The sequence below is a fragment of the Tenebrio molitor genome, chromosome 1, assembly GCF_963966145.1.
Source record: "Tenebrio molitor chromosome 1, icTenMoli1.1, whole genome shotgun sequence".
Taxonomy (NCBI): domain Eukaryota; kingdom Metazoa; phylum Arthropoda; class Insecta; order Coleoptera; family Tenebrionidae; genus Tenebrio; species Tenebrio molitor.
This window is the reverse complement of record NC_091046.1, coordinates 7618478-7638614: the sequence shown is the minus strand read 5'-3', so window position 1 is coordinate 7638614 and position 20137 is coordinate 7618478. Positions and strand designations below refer to the sequence as shown.

The window sequence follows — 20137 nt, the reverse complement described above, 5'->3', positions numbered from 1 at the left end:
ATAATCAAACGTATTACATAATTATGTCTCTAGTTCGACGATAAATAACTTTCTTATTGCCAATTTGCTGCATTTCTGCCTAAATCACGAACGTCTTTGAGAAATTTGACACTGACAATAGAAATTTGTGACATTTCTCAGTCTTTTGTTTCCGCCATCAAATATGAAAATATCTCTACCTACATTGTTGTTTTCAGAATAAAAATCTCTATCAGAATTACTAAAAAAAGTATGTCCGTATTTGAAAAAAATATTTTGACAGTTTAACCTTGAAGCACTTTGGGTTTTACGTGAATTTAGTACACCATTTTATAGCTTATTCACAACCATTTAATTTGGTGTATAGATAATTAAAATCCTCCAATAAATAAGGGAGCTATGGATTTGTCTCTTTTTTTGGGGACGGCCTGTGTATTATACATAAATTTTATCTTTCTGCACTCCTTCTCCACATAAACTTTAACTATGCCAAATCTCACAACCCTCCGTACGCGCAATTTGCTTAAAAAGGGGTACAAAGGTTTTCCTTCACGTATTAATATACCGGGACATTTTTTTAACTCTGAACATAGTCCATACTTATTCCCTATGTTCAATTTTAAAAAACACAGATCAATGCATTGTGAGTTGCCATGCAACAAACTATACCGAACACCAGAGATTTTGAAATACATAATGTTAAAAATTGTTCCGATTGATGGAATTGGTCTATCATGTGTTGCATTGGAAATGTCAAGCACATTTCTAATGCTCTGATTGGCATAGAATAACTGCATTATGTGTATTTCTTCTTCAAACAACTTGACCATTATGTTAAACTGTCAAGTACTTATTTTCGTTACCTTGGTTACGTGATTACATACAAGCATTGACCTGTGTTTTTTAAAACTGAACATAGGGAATAAGTATGGACTATGTTCAATGTTAAAAAAATGTCCCGGTATAGATAATATATATGTTTGACGTGTGCGATACCTATTGGGTGGTGTATGAATAAAAATTATTATTATTATTATTATTATTATTATTATTAATTTTTTAAATTTCAGCATGCGTTGAACAAAACTTCACATTCTACCGTGTATGTTTACATTTCGCGGTCATTTCCTTTATCTGTAACCTCCAAGACTTAAAAATATTACATTCCTCTTTATTAGGTTTATGCGTAGTTTACTTTTGAGAAAGTAAAAAAAATTGTCTGCTTATTTTTTCATGTGCTCATATTTGCACTTTTCATCGTGAAAATACGAAAAATGTCTAAAAAAGCTACTCGAAAGATGAATGACTTTTTTTTAATTCAATACCTACCTACCTATTTATAATAAGAATGGCAGCCTTCGAATTGGTTGTGTATCAGATTGGGGTCAGTTTTTTCACGAAATCTCTTATTGTCACTTAATAGTTTCAATGTTAATTAACACATTTACATCTGCACAGTAATTACAGACTAATTTTAAACGACACATTTAATCGAACGAGGGACAATTTTTTATGTTAAAATCCCAAAAACTAGCAAGGTCGTAGTTTGGGGACAGTTTTTTCATCAGTTTGATCTTGATCGCAACACTACAATTTTTATACTTTTACCTTTAAAATGAAGTCTTGCCTCTTACCCTGCGGGAAATACCCCAAATAAAGCTTTCTGTAAGTTTTTAAAGCGTTAGAATGTGAGTGTTTGGACACATTTAATCAGTAAATAAAAAAAAAACACGGTGTGACTTCATAATAATAATTAAACGATGTTTAATTAAGTAATTAGTTAATACAAATTTGTATCATTACTAAAACCAAGTAAAACGTTCTTCTGAATAAGAAATTAACGGTTATTTACCTCATGACAACATTCTAAATGACATTTTAGTGAAATTGCATTAAATAGGTAATTTTGAATAATTTAATTTCTTACAAAGATGATGCTGAAGGCGTCAGTTTACCTCGCAAAATTATTTACTTACTTAAAGATAAAGTCTGTTTACCAGAAATACTTACCTAATAGGTATGTTTCATTTCTGCAAGCACTAATAAAGTTTAATAAACACCATACGCTAACAACAAAGGTGTTTATGAGTTTATATAGAAATTTTATGACTACATATAACAAATAGGTACAAAAAATTCAAAATATGTGTAACTTTTACACAGCTTTTAATAAAAAATGGGAGGAACAATCGAAAAGTAAATTTTATTCTTGTGTTAATTTTAAATTTAAAGAAACAATGTGGAAGTAGGTACTTGGTAAACCTCTGTGCTGCTTACGAAACCAAAAAGATTTTTTTCTTGAAGTCTTGTCATATTTTCAAAAAACAAATCTTACAAAAGACAAATTGTTCGGAATAGTTTTACTTGCCTCAGATAAATTTCACAATTTCAATAGTTAGTTTTTTCTGTAAATTTAATCCATGCAAGAATCAATAAATCCTGTTTAGGTAAATGTTCTGCTATCTAACAACCAAAACATCATTTAATAATATTCAGCGTCTTAGAAAATAAAACAATTATTAGTCGCCTCCATTTTTTACATCGAAAAGCATTACGCGATTATTGACCGTGGTCGTGTTTGTTTATCACTTACGCAAATCGGTTTTTTCTGCTTATTACTTAGTTTTCATACTATAATATCCGTTCAACGGGAAAAATTTGTCTTCGTACTAAAATAAACCAAGCTTAATCGTGTTGAAAGATAATAATCAATGTCAACGTAGCGAACAGTATTGGACGGACTTTCAAATTCTCTCATCAGTTTCCTATAGATAGTCATCGTATTTGCATAAAATTTTATTTATTTATGGAATGAATAAATACATAAATAAATGCCAGATCGAATAAACCACCTGAACTTCCTTTTTTTAATGAAAAGTCGAATTCTCGTAATCAGTATTTAAATAAGCGTTCACACTTTTACATCGGAAGCGGTATTCCGTATTTCTAAACTTAAGTCACGTCCGAGGTTGAAATTTATGTAATTTTAGCTGTAGCTATTCACCAACTCTAATAATTCGTCCCTGAAATACACACAATAATTATAGGAAGTTATTAAGAACAACACCAATCAACTTATTTCCATTTCACAATTAATAAAGTCAATTAAACACAATGCACCTGAGATTTATTGTCTTTACCGACATCTGAACGATGCAATTTTTCAAAGATGAGAATATGTGGAGAAGGTGGCAAAGAATATTGTCGTAATTAGCAACCACCTGACGAACTCGGATGATCATAATTTGTGGGTTTCCCACTTGTGGGAACTTGAAAACTCGCGTTTCCTGGAAGTTGTCGGTGCCCTGGCTGGCGTCACTGCGTCTGGGATCTGGGTATTTCCCGAATTCAAGCTCGACAGCCGCAAGCTGGATTTGAATCGACATCCGAAGGAAGTTGAGCAAGAAGTCAAAACCGACCCATTTAATTTCAAAGAAATCGAAAACCACACTGCTCTTAACATAAGAATACACCATGGTCAAGATAATCGGCTGCGAGCAATTATTTTGCCGCAAGGGAAAGTTTGCAACAAGGACTGCACGTGACCTCAACAGTTAAAACCATGTCGATAGCACATTCGTCGCCACTTGTGAATCAGTCGTGTACCTGTTCGAACACGAGGACTCACCAAAATGCCGGCAAGAGGTGAACAAGATGATGTGGTGCAAGACATCATCGAAGAACCGGCGACCTACGGCGATGCCATCCTTTCGTCAGACGACGAGGTTTACACCAAGTTCTCAGAACGACCCCTCACCCAGTTCTACCAGCCCAGCCAGAAGCCGGCGTCTTTCGAGAGCCTACCCAACAGAGAACGCCACGAAGAGTTCATACGAAAGTCCGTGGAGATTTTGCTGAAGGATGCGGTCTTCGAAGGCACCAGCCGCAACAATCGGGTCCTCCAGTGGACGTGTCCGGAAGAGCTCTCCAGACTGATGGAGTTTGGTCTGAAGAACGGGCCTTCCACCCACGAAGAGCTCCTGGAAATCCTCAAGAAAGTTGTTAACTACTCGGTGAAAACTGGCCATCCGTACTTTGTGAATCAATTGTTTTCTTCGCTGGATCCTTATGGTCTTGTGGCACAATGGGCCACAGATGCTCTCAATCCTAGTGTGTACACTTACGAAGTATCGCCGGTTTTTATTTTGATGGAGGAAGTTGTTCTGAAGGAGATGAGGTCGATTGTGGGATTTGAAGCGGGGCGTGGAGACGGGATTTTCTGTCCAGGGGGGTCGATAGCTAATGGGTACGCCATCAGCTGCGCCAGGTACAAGTTTCAACCAGACATTAAGGTAAATATTGACGTTTTTTGTTCTTTCAACAAATTTTACTGTAAATATTACACAGCTTGAAAATGTCTTTTACATGTACTATCAAGTTAGAGATTCCTTTTTCCATTACTGCATAACTCGAGAAATAGGTATTTTCTTTATTTAATAACAATCGGTTCTAACTACTCTTTTCCAAACAATTATAGAGTGCTCACCAAGAAGTTCATACCACACGGGAACACTTTTTATTCATTGATTTTGCAAAATATTACTTATTTATCTATTATCGTCGCTGCTTGTCTGAGACTGAAAATATGACCGACAGGAGTTACCATGTGACTTCCGGTATACCTCAAATCTGACATTAATAAAACTCCGAAAATGTCGAAATTTTTAAAACGAAATTTGAAAGTCACCAAAGTTGTTACATAATTTATATATTCCGAAAATTAGTTCAAAATAGATATTGGAATAAAAATTGTTGTGAATTTAGCTCAGAATTGCTTATTTCTACATTTTCAGACTGATCAAGCTGAAATTCAGTTTCGGAATTTTGAGCTTTTTGTTAAAATATCTGAAGTTTTATTTTGATTTGATCTACACATACGCTTAAAATCCCATTAGAACCAACTGTCCTATAATTTTGTTTGTTGCATTCAATAAAATTCTTTTTCTATTTTGCACCTATAACACTCAAACGGATTTCGAAAAGGAGCTTTTTTCGATACGCGTTTCAGGAGCATTTACAGTCGCGAGCAATAAATTTTGATCGTCAAGGTCATTCTTTGACGCAATCGAAAATGTTTCATTGTAAAACAGTCGTAAATATCATAACCTATCATCATGTTGTATGACATTAATTGTCATTTTTTTCTCATTTTTTTGACACTTTGTTGACATGGACATAATCAGACAGGGAAAATTTTGGTAATTGTTCACTTTAACTACTTCTGGAATTTTCGCGTTTTTTCTGGCTAGACAGCCTCAGGACGTCCTCCTACATCGTTTCCCACCAGTCAAACCTTGTGCAAATGAAAATTTTCCTTACCCTTTATTTATACTAAGACTTAGCGCGAGCTTGAAACACAACAAGAGAGAAAAAAAGGCATTTGCACAAGGTTTGAATGGTGGGACACGATCTAGGAGGACGCCCTGAGGCTGTCTAGCCAGAAAAAACGCGAAAATTCCAGAAGTAGTTAAAGTGAACAATTACCAAAATTTTTAAATTTGTGACAATCTAACCAAATTTTGAAATGACATTGACAAGCAAAATTTATTGCTCGCGACAGTACTTAAAATTTTAATGTTGACAGTGACTCATGGTGAGTTGTTGCTACGTGATCACTGCATTTCACGACACTTTAAATTCAAAACTTTAGTTATTTATGTATTAAGGGCATAATCAAGAGATTATGGCACGAGGGAATGTTTAAAGCCCGAGGAACGAGGGCTTTTAAATTCCCGAGGGCCATAATCAACAATTATGCCCGTGGTACTATGGCGGCCAAAAAATTTTGGCCGTCACTTTCTTGACATTCAAGTAAAGTGTAAATAAACCTTTAGGAATCGTAACCCCACTTTCGATTCTTGTCAGTTTGACAATCAATTTAAACTGTTTGAAGCTCAGATATTCCATAAATCCGACATGAATGAACAAAATTAGAGCAATCGTACAGAGATAACCTGAGGTAAATGTTCTGTGTAGTAGAAATGACAAAACAATTTTGAGTTTTGAAATTTACCACCCAAAAAATAACGTTCATAATCAAGACGGTAATCATGATGACAATAAAGTACGGATTACAATTTTTTTTTTTGAATTGACAGACAATGACGGCTAAAATTTTTTGGCCGGCATAGTACATACAACGTTTATTCTATTTTATCATTTCTAAAAGATTCAAACAAATATTTAGTATTCCTTAAAGGAAATTAACTAAAAGTTGTGTCCATGCAAATTTAGTTAGCTATTTTGATGTTGTTAGGGTTACTGTGTATATAATCTATGATTTTCTTTAATCAAATAATGTTTGATACCATTGTTCCCTAGTAGCACATAAATATTTTAAAAATATGTAATTTTAAATGTATATTTAATATCTTTGTGACATCCGTTTTAATATTTATATACCATTCTTTTTAATATTTAAAATATATTTGAAGGAAATATTATTAATATATTTGAAGGAAATATTATTAATATATTTGAAGGAAATATTATCAATATATTTGAAAGAAATATTATCAATATATTTGAAGGAAACATTATCAGTATATTTAAACAAAATATTACAGGAATATTTTTAGTTAATATTAATATGATATCTGAGACATTATAGGTATGTACATACTACTTTATGGAAAAATGTATATTAATATTTAATCCTTCAACACATCTTCAGTGGAGGTGCTAACTAAAAAAAAATAATTAATTTAGCACATTAATTACAAGATAATCGCGACCATGCAATACCTCACTTATATTGGACATAAAAGACGTCATATTTAGCAACATGTACCTTTATGTTTAATTCAAAATGCGCTGTGATTAAACCTGAAAACAATGACTTTACTTAGAAAATTAATGAAAAAACCATATTATGCTAAAAAGTACCTGGTAAACATTAAACACAAAAATCATTTGTGTGATGGATAATTTTAAAATTCGTAATATACTTTTTAACCTGGAAGGTAACTTAAATTCATTTCCTACTTCAAAAAGAAATTAATCCAACGATAAACGGTAAAAAAAATCAAAAGAAAATTCTTAAAACCTGAAAAGTTTCAATTCAAAAAATGTAAGAAAAACAAAATATTTCAATGGCACCTACCTGATTGAAAAACATCACTCACTAAATTTTAGTAACTGTCTTTTCCTTTGCTCAGCCTTGATTTAGCTGTAGCTAAAAACAAACCTATAAACCTCTTGATTTTTTCTTCTGTAACGCTCGGATGGCGTTTTCTAGTAGAGGCTGAAATAGATCATCATGAGATAGAAAATATGTATTTTTTGGACTACATACAAAAGACGGAATTATAAAGGAACTTTAAGTCTAAAAAAGAATGTTTGTGCTTCTTTCCTTGACCAGAATATGATGTAGCTAAATTTTTGTCAAATATTTTTTTCATTATTAAATAAACCGTTTTTTGTGGATCGTCTCCTCCCAATAAATAAAACATATTGACCTAAAGAAGCCATATAATCAATAATATAATTAAACATAATAAATCTGCAAAAACTTCGTACCAATTGTTTGAACTTGTTTTCATCATTTTGAATTGATATATTCAGCTCTTGCAATTGTTCGTTTGTTTTAGCAGGCAGATTGGTTATAAATGGATCAATTACTTCAGAAACGGTTTCAGACGATTTATGCAATAATATGTTTTCCATTGTGTTTAGTCGTTTTCCAATTTGTTGCAGTTCAAATACGACTCTTTCACCAAATAGGTCTTGATAACTCGAGGAACTGCGCGACGAAACAGTGAGTGTTGAAGCTGAGGATATATTTGAAACAGCTGACACATTTGGAGATTTAGATCTCTCAACTATAACAAAATTACAGAATAAATATATAATCAAAATAACCAAAGGACTGTTATCTAACCAACTTTTGACGAATTTGATAATTCAGGCACAAAAAATTGTTTGTCTAGTATAGGTTGTTCCTTAGATCCACCGGAATCGCCAATGTCAGTCTGACGGGTTTTTTTCTTCTTGGAAACATCATGTTCTTCTTCAGAATCAGAATCTAAAAATCTTTTCGTTGGTTTCGTCACTCTCTTCCCAGTTAATTCCCCTTCTTCACTTTCACTCTCTTCTAGATTTGTAGTGTACCGTCCCTGATCACACAAACTCTTTGCCTTTTGTAGGCTCTTTATGCCCCTTTTTTTAATGGTAGCTGCACACCACCTATAGTTCTCTTTAACATCTTTACAGTCATAAACATATTGTCTAAGCTTTGTTTCTGATAACCCACGTGGGTATTTATATAAATTCTTCTCTTCGTGTTTCCACACTGACGGCACATAATCAATAGCATCTTCATTTACCCACACTACTAGATCCCACATCCTGGAAATTGAACTGTAAGAAATAGAGTAATAGAGAGTTCCAATAAACTCTGATCATGGTGGTATACATATACCATCAATAGTAAAAAAATCATTAGAACTATAGGTTCAAATATAAACAAATTTGCATTTATTTTATAAATATCTTTTCGACTACCCTAATGTAACAATTCACATGCAACATAATAATTGTCACATTTAACAACAAAACATTTCGAAAGAATATCTCCTATATCTATAATTACATGATTCAAACTGAAGTTCGTAAACTTAAAAATTCCTAATGATGATGATGGAAGTGGATATTCATAAAAGTTCTCCAATTTATTAGACAAAGTTCCCATAACTGAAAAATCGTCTTTAAGAATTTCTAATACTTTTAAAATTGTATTTCCTTTAAGAAGAACATATGAGTCTCTCGCATTATTTGCGATTATTTCGTAATTAGAAAATTGAATTTTTTTTGAATTACACTGAACAGGTTTAGGAGATTGATCAATAAAATTAAAATCAATTTTTTCTGACATTCTGTTACAAATTTGTGCACAAGGTCGATTTGGACGCCTAATCATACTTTTTAAACTACCCAAAAAATTTTCGAAAATGAAGCAACTTAATTCGTCTAAAACTTCTTTATGGTATTTGACATCATCTGCTAAATGTATTAAACTATGTGTATTATATACACAAAAATCCGTACCGTAAAAGTTTTCACAGTTTTGTACAAAGTAAATTAGTAGTTCTTTAGCAGTATTAATAAAAGCCGTATCAATAAATTTTACCGTTGATAAAATCCGAATAGCACAGTGAAATAATAGAAAATGTTTGTAATAATTTTGAGACAACATCCCTTTTAGCACTATTGGTCCTAGATATAACACAATAAAACGAAATTCTGTGGCTTTATATCTATCTAACTCTATTAGTGGTCTTGGCTTTCGATTGAAGTCATTTGGAACATACTTTGCAGAATCAGCTATTCTATTTGACAACTGTAAGCGTAAATTAACACATAAACGTGCAGCATGTGTACCACCTCCTTTTATCCAATACACCATCATTTTTCGCATTATTCCTAAATAACATAGGTGCATAGCATCTAGAGAAACATTCATTATTAAGTCGAAGTTCTTTAATAGCACTAGAGGTGTTGTGGCTAAATGATGTGCTGGAAACATTTTAGATACAAAATTCTCATGTGTTCGGGCACATGAATCAGTTGATTCCAAATAAACAATCCGTCTATTAATATTTTGCCCCTTTGCATTGCAACGTTCACATGCATAATTACCAGTGTGCCCCTTAATGCATTTTAGAAATGCTCTAGCTGGGGCATCACATGAAAAAGTCTTAATTTTAACAGGAATAATATCACCATTATACTCAAAACCATTAGAAGTTAAATTATTTAATTCCTCAATAAATTGTTGTAAATACACAGCAACAGAAAATGGTTTAGAATCGCCAGAAAAAATTGCCACAGCAAAAGGGCTCACAACAACATTCTTAATATGAATTCGACAAGAAAGGGGCCAAAATTGTTTAGAAGAACTTTTAAAAATTGGTATACCATCAACATTAAAAGAAAGGTTAATTTCATGCTTTTCTAAAATTTTTTTCTTAAACTTTTCATGACCCATATATACATTCAATCTAGGAACAATTCCAAAATAAATAAACTCTCCAACTGTACCACGAGCACTCTTCATCGATACTATTTCTTTGTTATTTCTATTGGTACCAAGAACTGTTCGAGCATCTTGATATATTTTTAAGTTGGGAAATATAATAGAAAGCCCTTTTAATAAGGCACTAAGTTGTGATAAATTTATGCCTGTGTCTAAAGCCCAAGTTCTTAAAAAAGTGATTAATTTATCATCTTGGCTTGTAACAGTTTCATCTTTACTATTATTATATTCTTTGGTAGTTGGAGGATCAGCAAAATCTAAAATTTTTAGTTAAATTTTGGCGTTAAAATGGAGAAAATACGTATTAAAACATTACACAATAGATTTTCCTGATTCTCTAAAGTTTCATTAACTAGAACTGATACTGATGCAGGATTAATGTTTGAGAGAGGCGTAGTGTCTACCGTGTGTACGGTCTCGTTATTACTATTGTCAGTACTATTGCTAAAAAATTCGAATTTGATTCGCAATTCGTAATTGAATGCTTGCCTTTACATGATTTTAAGTTTTTTCAAATGTCGGTATCGTTTGCAATTCAAGGAATAATTTCTTCCACTCATTCTTGATATTTACCTGTTCCTGTTACAACTATTGTAGAAACTCACTTGTCCAAAATAAACAGAAAAAATGCAAAACACAAGTTGCAAACTTAAAGGATAGATTATATTAATGTATTCTACCATGACCATGCGGATCTGTACCGTAACGTCTGGCCTGGCGACTGGCGTGTGCGATGTGCGTGCTGCTACTGCGTGTTGAGTTTTGTTTTGACCTTGGTTCTTGATTGGTTCGTTGGTCGTTAAAGGAAAAGCACGTTAAAAGTATCTAGCTAATATGGGGCACATACGCACAAGTGAGAAGTGCCAGTACAAAAATCCAAAAAATAAAAATGTTCAAAACTTACATACCTAAATAAATTTATGTTGACGAAACGAAAAATAATATTTACTTATTGAATTCGTGCTTATTGTATGTTGTAAATTGAAATTCAATTCATTTACAAACAATTAAAATTGTACCTATCTTTATGTTCTATATAGGGATCAAAAATTTTGATTCAGTGCCATTTTTTGAAAATTTTTAATTTGTCATCATATATATGGTAAACGAGCAATGTACATACTCGTACAATATTAACTTCAAAATATTGCAGATTTATTTCTAAAATATTTGTTTTTTAATAATAAAAATTACATTAAAAAGTCATATTTTAAAAATATTACATTAAAAATATTATTAAATATTTGCAAAAGTATATTTAATAAATATTAGATATATCTTTTAAATATTTAAAAACTATATAATATTTTATAAATATTTCCTTCATATAATATAAATATTTTGTGTTACTAGGGTTTGAATAATTAAACCGACCGTTGCTTAGCAGATTTTTGACAAATCCCGGCCATAAAGGCCAATTTATGCCCTCATTTGGGGGCGTACAAAGACGATTATTGACCAAAATAGAATAAACAATTGTTCGTCTATTTACCAGCGTTACCAACCCTTATATTTGCCAAATATAATTTTCCTGTGACGATTGCCTAAATTAATTTTTGCCAAATCAACGAACAGAAAACTTTCCCATATGATGTGAAATTGGTAAGCACCGTACATTTCTAAATGATAAATCCAAGCTCGTTTCACTTTTTGAAAACGTTGGTTGAAATTCTTGGCGAGATACTAAAACAATTCTCTTCACCTTCCTGTTTAACCAAAATATATTCACAAATCAGCATCAAACAACATTCAGTTATATTTTCTGTCAGATGTTACGAAATTATTTTAACAAGGTCTTGGGGATAACCCTGTATGATGCATTATCGCTTGGAATTTTCTTTACAAAAATCTAATGGTTCAGATTAGTTTAGATGAATTTAAAACCACAAAACTTCCCAACCGCCAACAAAGAGTCATCATTCGTAATTGGCAATTATTATTGATTGAAAACAACATCAGTAGCGAAAAAGAGCTAATTGCTTAAATTAAAATGTCCGTTGAATACTTCATTATCGAAATCGATCAATTAGTTTGTTTGTTCTTATTCATTTAATCGTCTGCTTTTCTTACTTTGATTTTATTTATTTTTTTAGAGAAAAGGTCTCCACTCCCTCCCCCGTTTGGTCTTGTTCACATCTGAGGATGCACATTATTCCATCAAGAAACTGTCCTCGTTTCTCGGTATCGGTACCGACAACGTTTATTTGATCCGTACGGATGACCGCGGCCGTATGGACGTCACTCATTTGATCGGACAAATCGAAAGGTCTCTAAGCGAGGGCGCGGCCCCTTTTATGGTCAGCGCCACAGCGGGCACCACTGTCATCGGTGCGTTCGACCCATTAAATGAAATCGCAAGTGTTTGCGAGAAGTACAAATTGTGGCTACACGTGGACGCCGCCTGGGGTGGCGGGGCTCTCGTCTCTGGCAAGCACAAAAGTCTTCTGAAGGGAATAGAGAGGTAAAAATGCAAAAACAAATGATTTCTTTTTCTCGAGAATACTTAAATTTGTCAGTTTTCATAACTGCTACTTAGTTAGTAGCAAAATCACAACTTGCGCTTGATACCGGAAGTAGTAGTTACTTCCGGTGTCAAGCGCAAGTTGTGATTTTGTTCAAACCGAAATACAACTTCGCACTTGATGTAAAACACAGAACGTAATGATCGGTAAAATATCTGGGGTGAGTTCTTGAAAATGTGCAGTCCAGCGTGCAATCACCTGGAATGCACCTGGTAACTACGTTTTAAACGAAATGGCGAATACTGCCTTCAAATCCTTGAGAACTCTGTCGAAATCTAAAATAATTTATTAATTAGGTATTTATACTAATAATTATCTTACACAACCTTCACACTTTAATGCGGTTTAAATCAATTAAATTTAAGTGTCGAGGTAAGATACTGTACGGACTTTTATGCATTCAGGGCCGATTCTGTCACTTGGAACCCTCACAAGCTCCTGACCGCCCCCCAGCAGTGCTCCACGCTGCTATTACGACACGAAGGAATACTCGCCGCGGCTCACTCCACCAACGCAGCGTATCTCTTCCAAAAAGACAAATTCTACGACACCAAATTCGACACCGGTGGGTATTCGGACGCGAATGTTTTTGACATGCTCTGACCGTATTTTTGTTTCAAGGCGACAAACACATCCAGTGCGGGCGGAGGGCCGACGTGCTGAAATTCTGGTTCATGTGGAAGGCCAAAGGGACGTCAGGGCTGGAGAAGCACATCAACAAAGTATTCGAAAACGCTGCGTATTTCGCTGACTCGATCAGAAATAGGGAAGGATTCGAGATGGTGATCGATCAGCCGGAATGCACAAACGTTTGCTTCTGGTACATTCCCGAAAGTCTGAGGAGTTGTAAACAAGACAGCGACTACAAGGAGAGGTTGCACAAGGTGGCGCCCAAGATCAAAGAGCGCATGATGAAGGAGGGGTCGATGATGGTCACGTATCAAGCGCAGAAACAACACCCCAATTTCTTCAGGATTGTTTTCCAAAATTCGGGACTCGATAAGGCCGACATGATTCATTTTGTTGAAGAGATCGAGCGATTGGGAAAAGATCTTTAATTCTGCGGGCGTAGGTGTTAAGGTCGAATTGTCAATCGATTAATCTTGGCTAGCAGTTAATGACCGTGAATGCCCGATTTGGGATTAGCAGCTAGCCTCACTTGTATAGAAAAACATAATTTATAAGTATTATTAAGTATGTACGTACATTTCCTGTATATTTATTTTATTTAGAGCAGTGATCATAAAATGTTAAAAAGTAACAGATAACTTTTCACTCGACCGCGTACATTCGAGAGGCTGTTGGCCTCTACGAATTATCTAAATTTGACCTTTGCAGCATTATTGAAAGCGACAAAAAACGGAAATCGATAATTCGATTTTCGGCCATCAAGTCAACGAATGAATAAAATACAATCGTCGGTAGTTTTTCGATTATCGAGAAAAACGCAACCGCTCTGCGACTTTGCACTGCAAAAAAGATAACAAAGTGCGCTTCGAGCAAATGCCGGTTGATTTATTTCCAATTATCAGAGATAACAATTATTAAGCTCGCGTCAATTGTGTCTGATGCGGAAAACTACGCGGTTCCGATTTGACATTAGGAGTAGCAATGAAAAAACCTGTTTCATATATAAGACCATTTATTAATTTACTTATCGACTTCGGTTACAACTAAAATGTTGAATTACTGAGAGTAAAATTATCGTAACAGGGAGAATTTATTATGGAAAGGCACAATTTAAAACTATGTGACAAAACTGCATGTTAATGTTTTAACATGCAGTTTTGTTCGGGCAATGCTATAAAATTTTAAGATGTAATAAAAAAAATGTGAAAATTACATTGTAAATTAAACACTGTCTTACAGCCGCAAAAATGAATTCTCTAAAGACATCGAATGCTCCCAGGTACATACTATCTGGGCATAAACATCTTATTAAATTAACTAAGATTTCGAGATGTTGTGCAGATATATGTGTAACAACTAAAACAGCGGTAGATGGATATTATTGCGTTGATACATTAGAAGCCGTGGACTTTGAGCTGGTCAGGCTTTGCCAAGCCGGCTTTTGTCAACCACTGGCAGATGTTTTCGCGTTGGTCACCTTGCAATTGAAGCACTTCTCCGTATTCTGGGTGCTCTATCACAGTTCCATTACAAGCAAATTCCTAAACAAACCATCTCCATTGAAATCACCTCATTAACTACATATATGTTTATTCATCTCTGACGCACGCCAAGTGAAAGATCGCGTTCTACTTACCCCATTTCTGCGAATGTCGGAAAAATTTGGATTTTTGTGCAAAAAAAAATGATGCGTTTTTAGGAGCGGCTCAGAGACGTGGCGTGTGATAGTTGCGCGATTGCAAGATGAAAATGATGCATACCTTTTTACATGCCCGGACTATTTTCTTCAAGTCATAATCAGATGAAAGCCCTTGAACAGTAGTTAGAGTCTTGCGACCATTTCGTTGTTGAATTCTTATATGAACAAGTCCGTCCTGAACATCATCGTCTGCACCCTTACTTGCATCAGCAAAGGGGTCTGGAACAAAAAAATGAGGTCGAGGTCAGACGACGCAGTCGTTTCGCAATGTTAGAAAATTTCCGAGAGGACAGAAATCGACTTCGCCCCCGAGAAGACGCGGCAAGGGCGTGATTAACGGTTAATTTCGGCATCCGAAGACGCCATGTTGTCTTCACGTTGTTTTCTGATAAACTCAAGAATTTCCTACTTACCAAATGTGTTTAGATTCTGGATGGACATACGATAATCAAATAATATACTCAGAAACAAAAAGATCTGCAAAGTGCAATACGATATAGAACAATTAAATTACAATAAGAGTGTAATGGAATTACGTTGCCAACAAAACCGACGAGATATTCGCGAATAAACTGATGAGTCAGTCACCAAAGCGAAAGACGATTACGAACACAGAAATGTGATGACGCCCGCTTACGTCTGAGCATGTGGGCAACGCTACAACAAAAAAATTTTGCTAAAACATGCGACAAAAACGGCAAATGTCCACTTATTGTCAAAAATAAATCGGTAGCTTTTGTTTTTTATTATCGTGCTCGAAATTCAATTGATATTTTTGCATGTTTCTCCTATTTATCGACACCATTTATTTTCTAACAGTTGCAAGCCTGCAAGAACCGTTGCCTCCTCTTTTCAATCTCAGATACGAGAGAATACGAATTGCCAATGACGTGGTGTCTGGGGGGGACTGGGGGCATCTTGGAGGGGGATTAAATGATTGAATTCTATATTTAGGGGTTTGTATCAACAAATTCGATTAATGTTGATCATCACAGATTTTTTAAATGTCAGACTCTCTTTCTTCGAAGAAACTTTACAACTCTTGATTTTTTACACATTTTTTTTACCAGATTGTTCAAACACTTTCTCTTTATTCTAAATGATTCTAGAAAATAAGATCGTTATTATGGGAGTATATCTTATATATAGTCATTTTATCTTAGAAAGGCATCATTTTTAAGTATCGTTCTTAAATAACCACCAACACAAGCGTCAATTTGAAATTTAAGATTAGGTACTACACCATATTCACCTGCCTTTTAAATATGTTCTACTGAACTTTAGATTATTGATCATTTCTGAATCTAGATATTGTGAAATCGATAACAAAATATGAATCAATCGGTAGATAAGCCCGGCAAAATGTCAGGATGTAGTCTTGAATTTAGATTCAGAAAAAGTTGGCATCCATCACCTACAAAGGATTAAAGCGTGTCTTTACTTTTCATTGCCAGAACTTCCATATAATTATTTTCCAAAATTATGTATATCAAACGATTATGCCCATGAAAAAACTAAAATTGTGACGAACGAACTTTGCGCCTCTGACATGTAAACAGTTCAGAACTATCACGTGATGTACCTAATGCAGACTTTTTAAAGAAAACCGTGAGACTTTTACGTAAATACATAGGTATTTGGGAAAAAATTAGAAACTATTTAAAGTTGTACATTAAGATCGTAAAAGAATCAATTTCAGTGTTTAAATTTATTATATTTAGGGCCGGTTTCACCAACGTGAGTTAAATTTAACTACAGTTTAAAATATACGAAAACATTCTTATAACAATTGGTAACCAAAGTAACGAAGCATTTTAACCTACAGTTAACTTTAACTGGCGTTGGTGCAACCGGCCCTTAAAGGATTAAGTATCAACCTTTACTTTGTTAAATAAAGTTTGGCGATTTGAAATGAAACACTCGTAAAACTACTGAAAACTTTATGAAGTATAAAAGTAACACGTATTAATTAGAAAAAAGTTCAACATTCCCAAATGGCGATAAAATACTTATAATACAAATAACTACTTAAGTAAAATCAGCTTTACTAAAATTAATTAATTTTTTAGTGATTATAATTTTTACAGTAAGTACTTGCAAGTTGACATGCAAGAATAGTTGAGTATTTTATAATTCTGGATTAAAATGGTGAATTAATACAGCAGTTTTTCAGTAAAAACTATTTATTATAAACCAAAACAGCAACATGTGCCTGCTGCCATTTTATTACAAAAAGAATTATAACACTAACAATCCAAATTAACATAAAATGAATACAAATAAAAAAAACACCTCCTACGTGTAACTATAAACGGTAACATAAATGTTAAATAAATACAATAATTATGCTCATTAGCGTAAAGTGGTATGGTATTAATAATTATTATTTTAAGATATCAATAATTATTTTTAGTAAGATCAATCACTTACAATCAGCCTTACGTGCATTATTTTCCAATGCAACATCACACTTTTTAATTTTCCTTCTTGGTATCGGCGTCGCCTCCGCTAATGGTGATTTTCTTTTGGAGTTTGCTGTGCTCTTCGGCGAGGCGATCGTATTCTTTAGCCAAATTATCGGATTGTTTTTTCAGCGCGGTCTTGTCCTTGACTTCGGTCGCAAGTTGGTCTTCCAATTCTTTCAATTTGTTTTTCAGATCAGTTACCTGATTAAAAAATACGATAAAAACTTGTTTCACTATCATTTTGACACAATAAATTAACACAAATTACCTCTTTATCATGCGCTTCGTTACTATCGTTTTGGGCAATTTCACCTCTCTGGGCGAGCAAGCTTTTAGCTGCAGTAGTAGCACTTTGTGCTTGACGCATGGAAGCTTCCGATTGCGCCAACAGAGCAGCTTGCGACGAGATGAGAATAACTAGCCTTCGGATGACCTGAAAAATAACTCTTTTGCTAAAAGTTCTGGTGATATATCTACACGATACTATATAGATGTTTGATCTGTACAATATCTAACAACTTTCTGTTATAATATTTAATTTTCATGTTTTATAATTTTTTATTCCAAAATATTTAAAACGTAAAGAATAATATTCTGTGTGCTTTAGTATTTTTCATTTTAATGTTATCTTAAATCGTTTTACAATTTTTCAAAGTACGTACAGCTTGATACTTATCGTAGCCGGTCAAATCCGCAGGTAGCGTAAGGAGAAAATAACTGTTGGACAAAGGAGAACTATGCTAAAGAAATATCCAGAGCTTAAGGCGCATTTCACAGGCCACGTTAGGTTTGTCAAGCTGTAAATAATTAGTAATATTCTCCGAAAGGCTTAAATTCTAAGTAGGACAGGTAACAAGACACAATAACAGTGACTTTGAAACTTTTAGTCAACAGTCGCAACAGTTATTTAGTAGTGAAGTTGTCAGTGATTCAACCACGGCGATTTTCTTTTAAAAAGGTTTGAACAAGACTAGAATTGTAGAGAAAACTTCCCTCATTAAGTATATAAATAATAGTGCTTCTGAAATATTAAACCAAATTAAGATTTAAGCATTAATTAATCACAAATGTTAATCAAATCTGTCCATGGACATATTAGCAAAAAAGATTGTGAAACAACAATACATGAAAAAACAAGCGTAGACCATTTAGAACTTGCTCGATGGATTTATAAAAATTACAAATCAATTTCAATAATATCATATCATTTTTCTACTTTCCTTTTTTTATTAGAGTTAAGCTCAAACTTTTTGTATTCAACTTGCAGTTTCGTTTATCAGCTGCCATAAATTCGTTTGTTATCTAATTGCATGAAATATTATTATTCATTGTCTACCGTTATTACTCGCTCAAATATTACTAAGTAATGCCAAAATAAAAAAAAAACGTATAGCCCTAATTAGTGTGTGGTTTATACAGTTATTAAAGCATTACGTTAAATGTAAAAATATCCAATAAGAGCACAAACGATAATAGTTAACGTCGTAAAATGTTTGTATGTAATAAAAGTACATACATATAGTCCCCTAAATTTCCAAAATTGTAGAAACCATTAATCCGAGTTGTTAAATATTTATCACATTTAATGTGATGCTCAACTTATAATTTTAATTAATAATCTCTCTTATCTTGTCTAAATGGTAAATAAACCTGCAATTCTTTTAATTCCTGTTGAAGTACAGAGATTATAATTATATATTTATACTTTGCCCTTTGTAAAAACATTTTCCGTGGACCTTCACAGTTCAACCTGTGGTTCAACTTGGATATAAAAAAAATGGTCATATAAAAGATCTTACAAATACAAAATTATATTTGAAATGTGATTTTTTTAAATGCCATGAAGATGTAACTTCATAACATTAACTGATGCAGTCCGTAATATTAAATAAATGAACACGAATAGAAAAGCTTACTCAAATTTGAACAATCGATCCGCATCACGTGACAATGTAACCCAGTTTCGCCGGTTTTTTCCAGAATGTTTCTTAAAAGCATTTTTTTTTTTTTAAAATTTAACAGTGTTTAGGGAAATTTGCCATACATATTTAAATAACAATTGAAAAAACATTTCCAAAAACATATATTTTTCATGCAAATAAAAACTGATGTTTATTTAAATTAAACAACGTCTTAGTCGTAAAAGATAATTATTCCATCAATTACAGGAACTGCATTGTATTAAATTGTGGGAAATAATCATTGCTGATAACTGAAGTGCTGAGAGCACTGATTACAGTAAAGTACAATTTTTCATTTTCCAAGTTGGAAAATTGACGCAATTAATTTTTTAAACACTCAACATTATTTTTTTTATTATACTCACTAATGACAAAAACAGAGCAAATCCAGAGATGTAAAAGTTACGTTGGGCCCTGAACAAACGCATACTTCCTTGCATTTCACGATCCAAATGACTGTGCTCTTCTGTTTCTGAAAAAAATCAACGTACAACAACTGAAAAATAATACATAATTGTGGATAGTAAAAAAATATGTATCTATTGAGTGACTTGCAAAGATTGTTGCATATCACAGATCTAAGTAGTTCTAGAAACATGTAATTACGAACTCACCAGTGTGAGAATATTTTCTCATTTCTCTGATCGCATCAAGCAGGAAGAGCACAAGAATTGCAAGCAGTATCAAGAAATACATTCCTGCCTGCCTTTGCAACCCTTGTAGAAACCTCGACTTGAAAAATGCGTTCCATCTCTTCGGACTCGCCACCGGTAATACTAATAAAAGTACTATCGCTATTTCTATGTAGAGAAATCCCGCAATTAAGGTCCACTGCAAACTCATCTTTG

General features: G+C 33.5%; 4 protein-coding genes and 1 long non-coding RNA gene across 10 annotated transcripts; 1 reads left to right on the top strand and 4 right to left on the bottom strand.

The window, feature by feature from the left end:
- Positions 1-2762: 2762 nt before the first annotated feature.
- Positions 2763-3227, bottom strand: LOC138132670 (uncharacterized). The gene is made up of 2 exons (XR_011160147.1): positions 3100-3227; positions 2763-3002 (listed from the first exon to the last, which is right to left on the bottom strand). It is a non-coding gene; the product is annotated as an uncharacterized lncRNA (long non-coding RNA).
- Positions 3228-3461: 234 nt separating this feature from the next.
- b (glutamate decarboxylase-like protein black) lies at positions 3462-13795 on the top strand. The gene is made up of 4 exons (XM_069050209.1): positions 3462-4271; positions 12106-12473; positions 12939-13099; positions 13156-13795. The coding sequence occupies exons 1-4, from the start codon at positions 3612-3614 to the stop codon at positions 13590-13592; spliced, it is 1626 nt and encodes a 541-aa protein (XP_068906310.1). The 5' UTR covers positions 3462-3611; the 3' UTR covers positions 13593-13795.
- LOC138132629 (uncharacterized) lies at positions 6501-11077 on the bottom strand. Of its 4 annotated transcripts, none has more exons than XM_069050240.1 (8): positions 10586-11077; positions 7859-8325; positions 7498-7799; positions 7274-7436; positions 7082-7222; positions 6865-7024; positions 6724-6804; positions 6501-6664 (listed from the first exon to the last, which is right to left on the bottom strand). In XM_069050240.1, the coding sequence occupies exons 1-5, from the start codon at positions 10699-10701 to the stop codon at positions 7110-7112; spliced, it is 1161 nt and encodes a 386-aa protein (XP_068906341.1). In that variant the 5' UTR covers positions 10702-11077; the 3' UTR covers positions 6501-6664; positions 6724-6804; positions 6865-7024; positions 7082-7109. The 4 variants fall into 4 exon arrangements, with proteins under 4 accessions (XP_068906341.1, XP_068906333.1, XP_068906324.1 ...); XM_069050232.1 differs by having other exon boundaries at positions 6724-6822; positions 7859-8337; positions 10586-11067; XM_069050223.1 differs by having other exon boundaries at positions 6724-6817; positions 7859-8337; positions 10586-11067.
- A 363-nt stretch (positions 13796-14158) lies between the features above and the next one.
- eIF1 (eukaryotic translation initiation factor eIF1) lies at positions 14159-15553 on the bottom strand. Of its 2 annotated transcripts, XM_069050262.1 has the most exons (4): positions 15400-15553; positions 15277-15340; positions 14925-15082; positions 14159-14705 (listed from the first exon to the last, which is right to left on the bottom strand). In XM_069050262.1, exons 2-4 carry the CDS (start codon positions 15302-15304, stop codon positions 14559-14561), a joined length of 333 nt encoding a protein of 110 aa, XP_068906363.1. In that variant the 5' UTR covers positions 15305-15340; positions 15400-15553; the 3' UTR covers positions 14159-14558. The 2 variants fall into 2 exon arrangements, with proteins under 2 accessions (XP_068906363.1, XP_068906353.1); XM_069050252.1 differs by having other exon boundaries at positions 15277-15521.
- A 1475-nt stretch (positions 15554-17028) lies between these two features.
- Positions 17029-20132, bottom strand: LOC138132614 (B-cell receptor-associated protein 31). Of its 2 annotated transcripts, none has more exons than XM_069050188.1 (4): positions 19904-20132; positions 19655-19761; positions 17597-17761; positions 17029-17529 (listed from the first exon to the last, which is right to left on the bottom strand). In XM_069050188.1, the coding sequence occupies exons 1-4, from the start codon at positions 20130-20132 to the stop codon at positions 17338-17340; spliced, it is 693 nt and encodes a 230-aa protein (XP_068906289.1). In that variant the 3' UTR covers positions 17029-17337. The 2 variants fall into 2 exon arrangements, with proteins under 2 accessions (XP_068906289.1, XP_068906297.1); XM_069050196.1 differs by having other exon boundaries at positions 19655-19755.
- Positions 20133-20137: the final 5 nt, after the last annotated feature.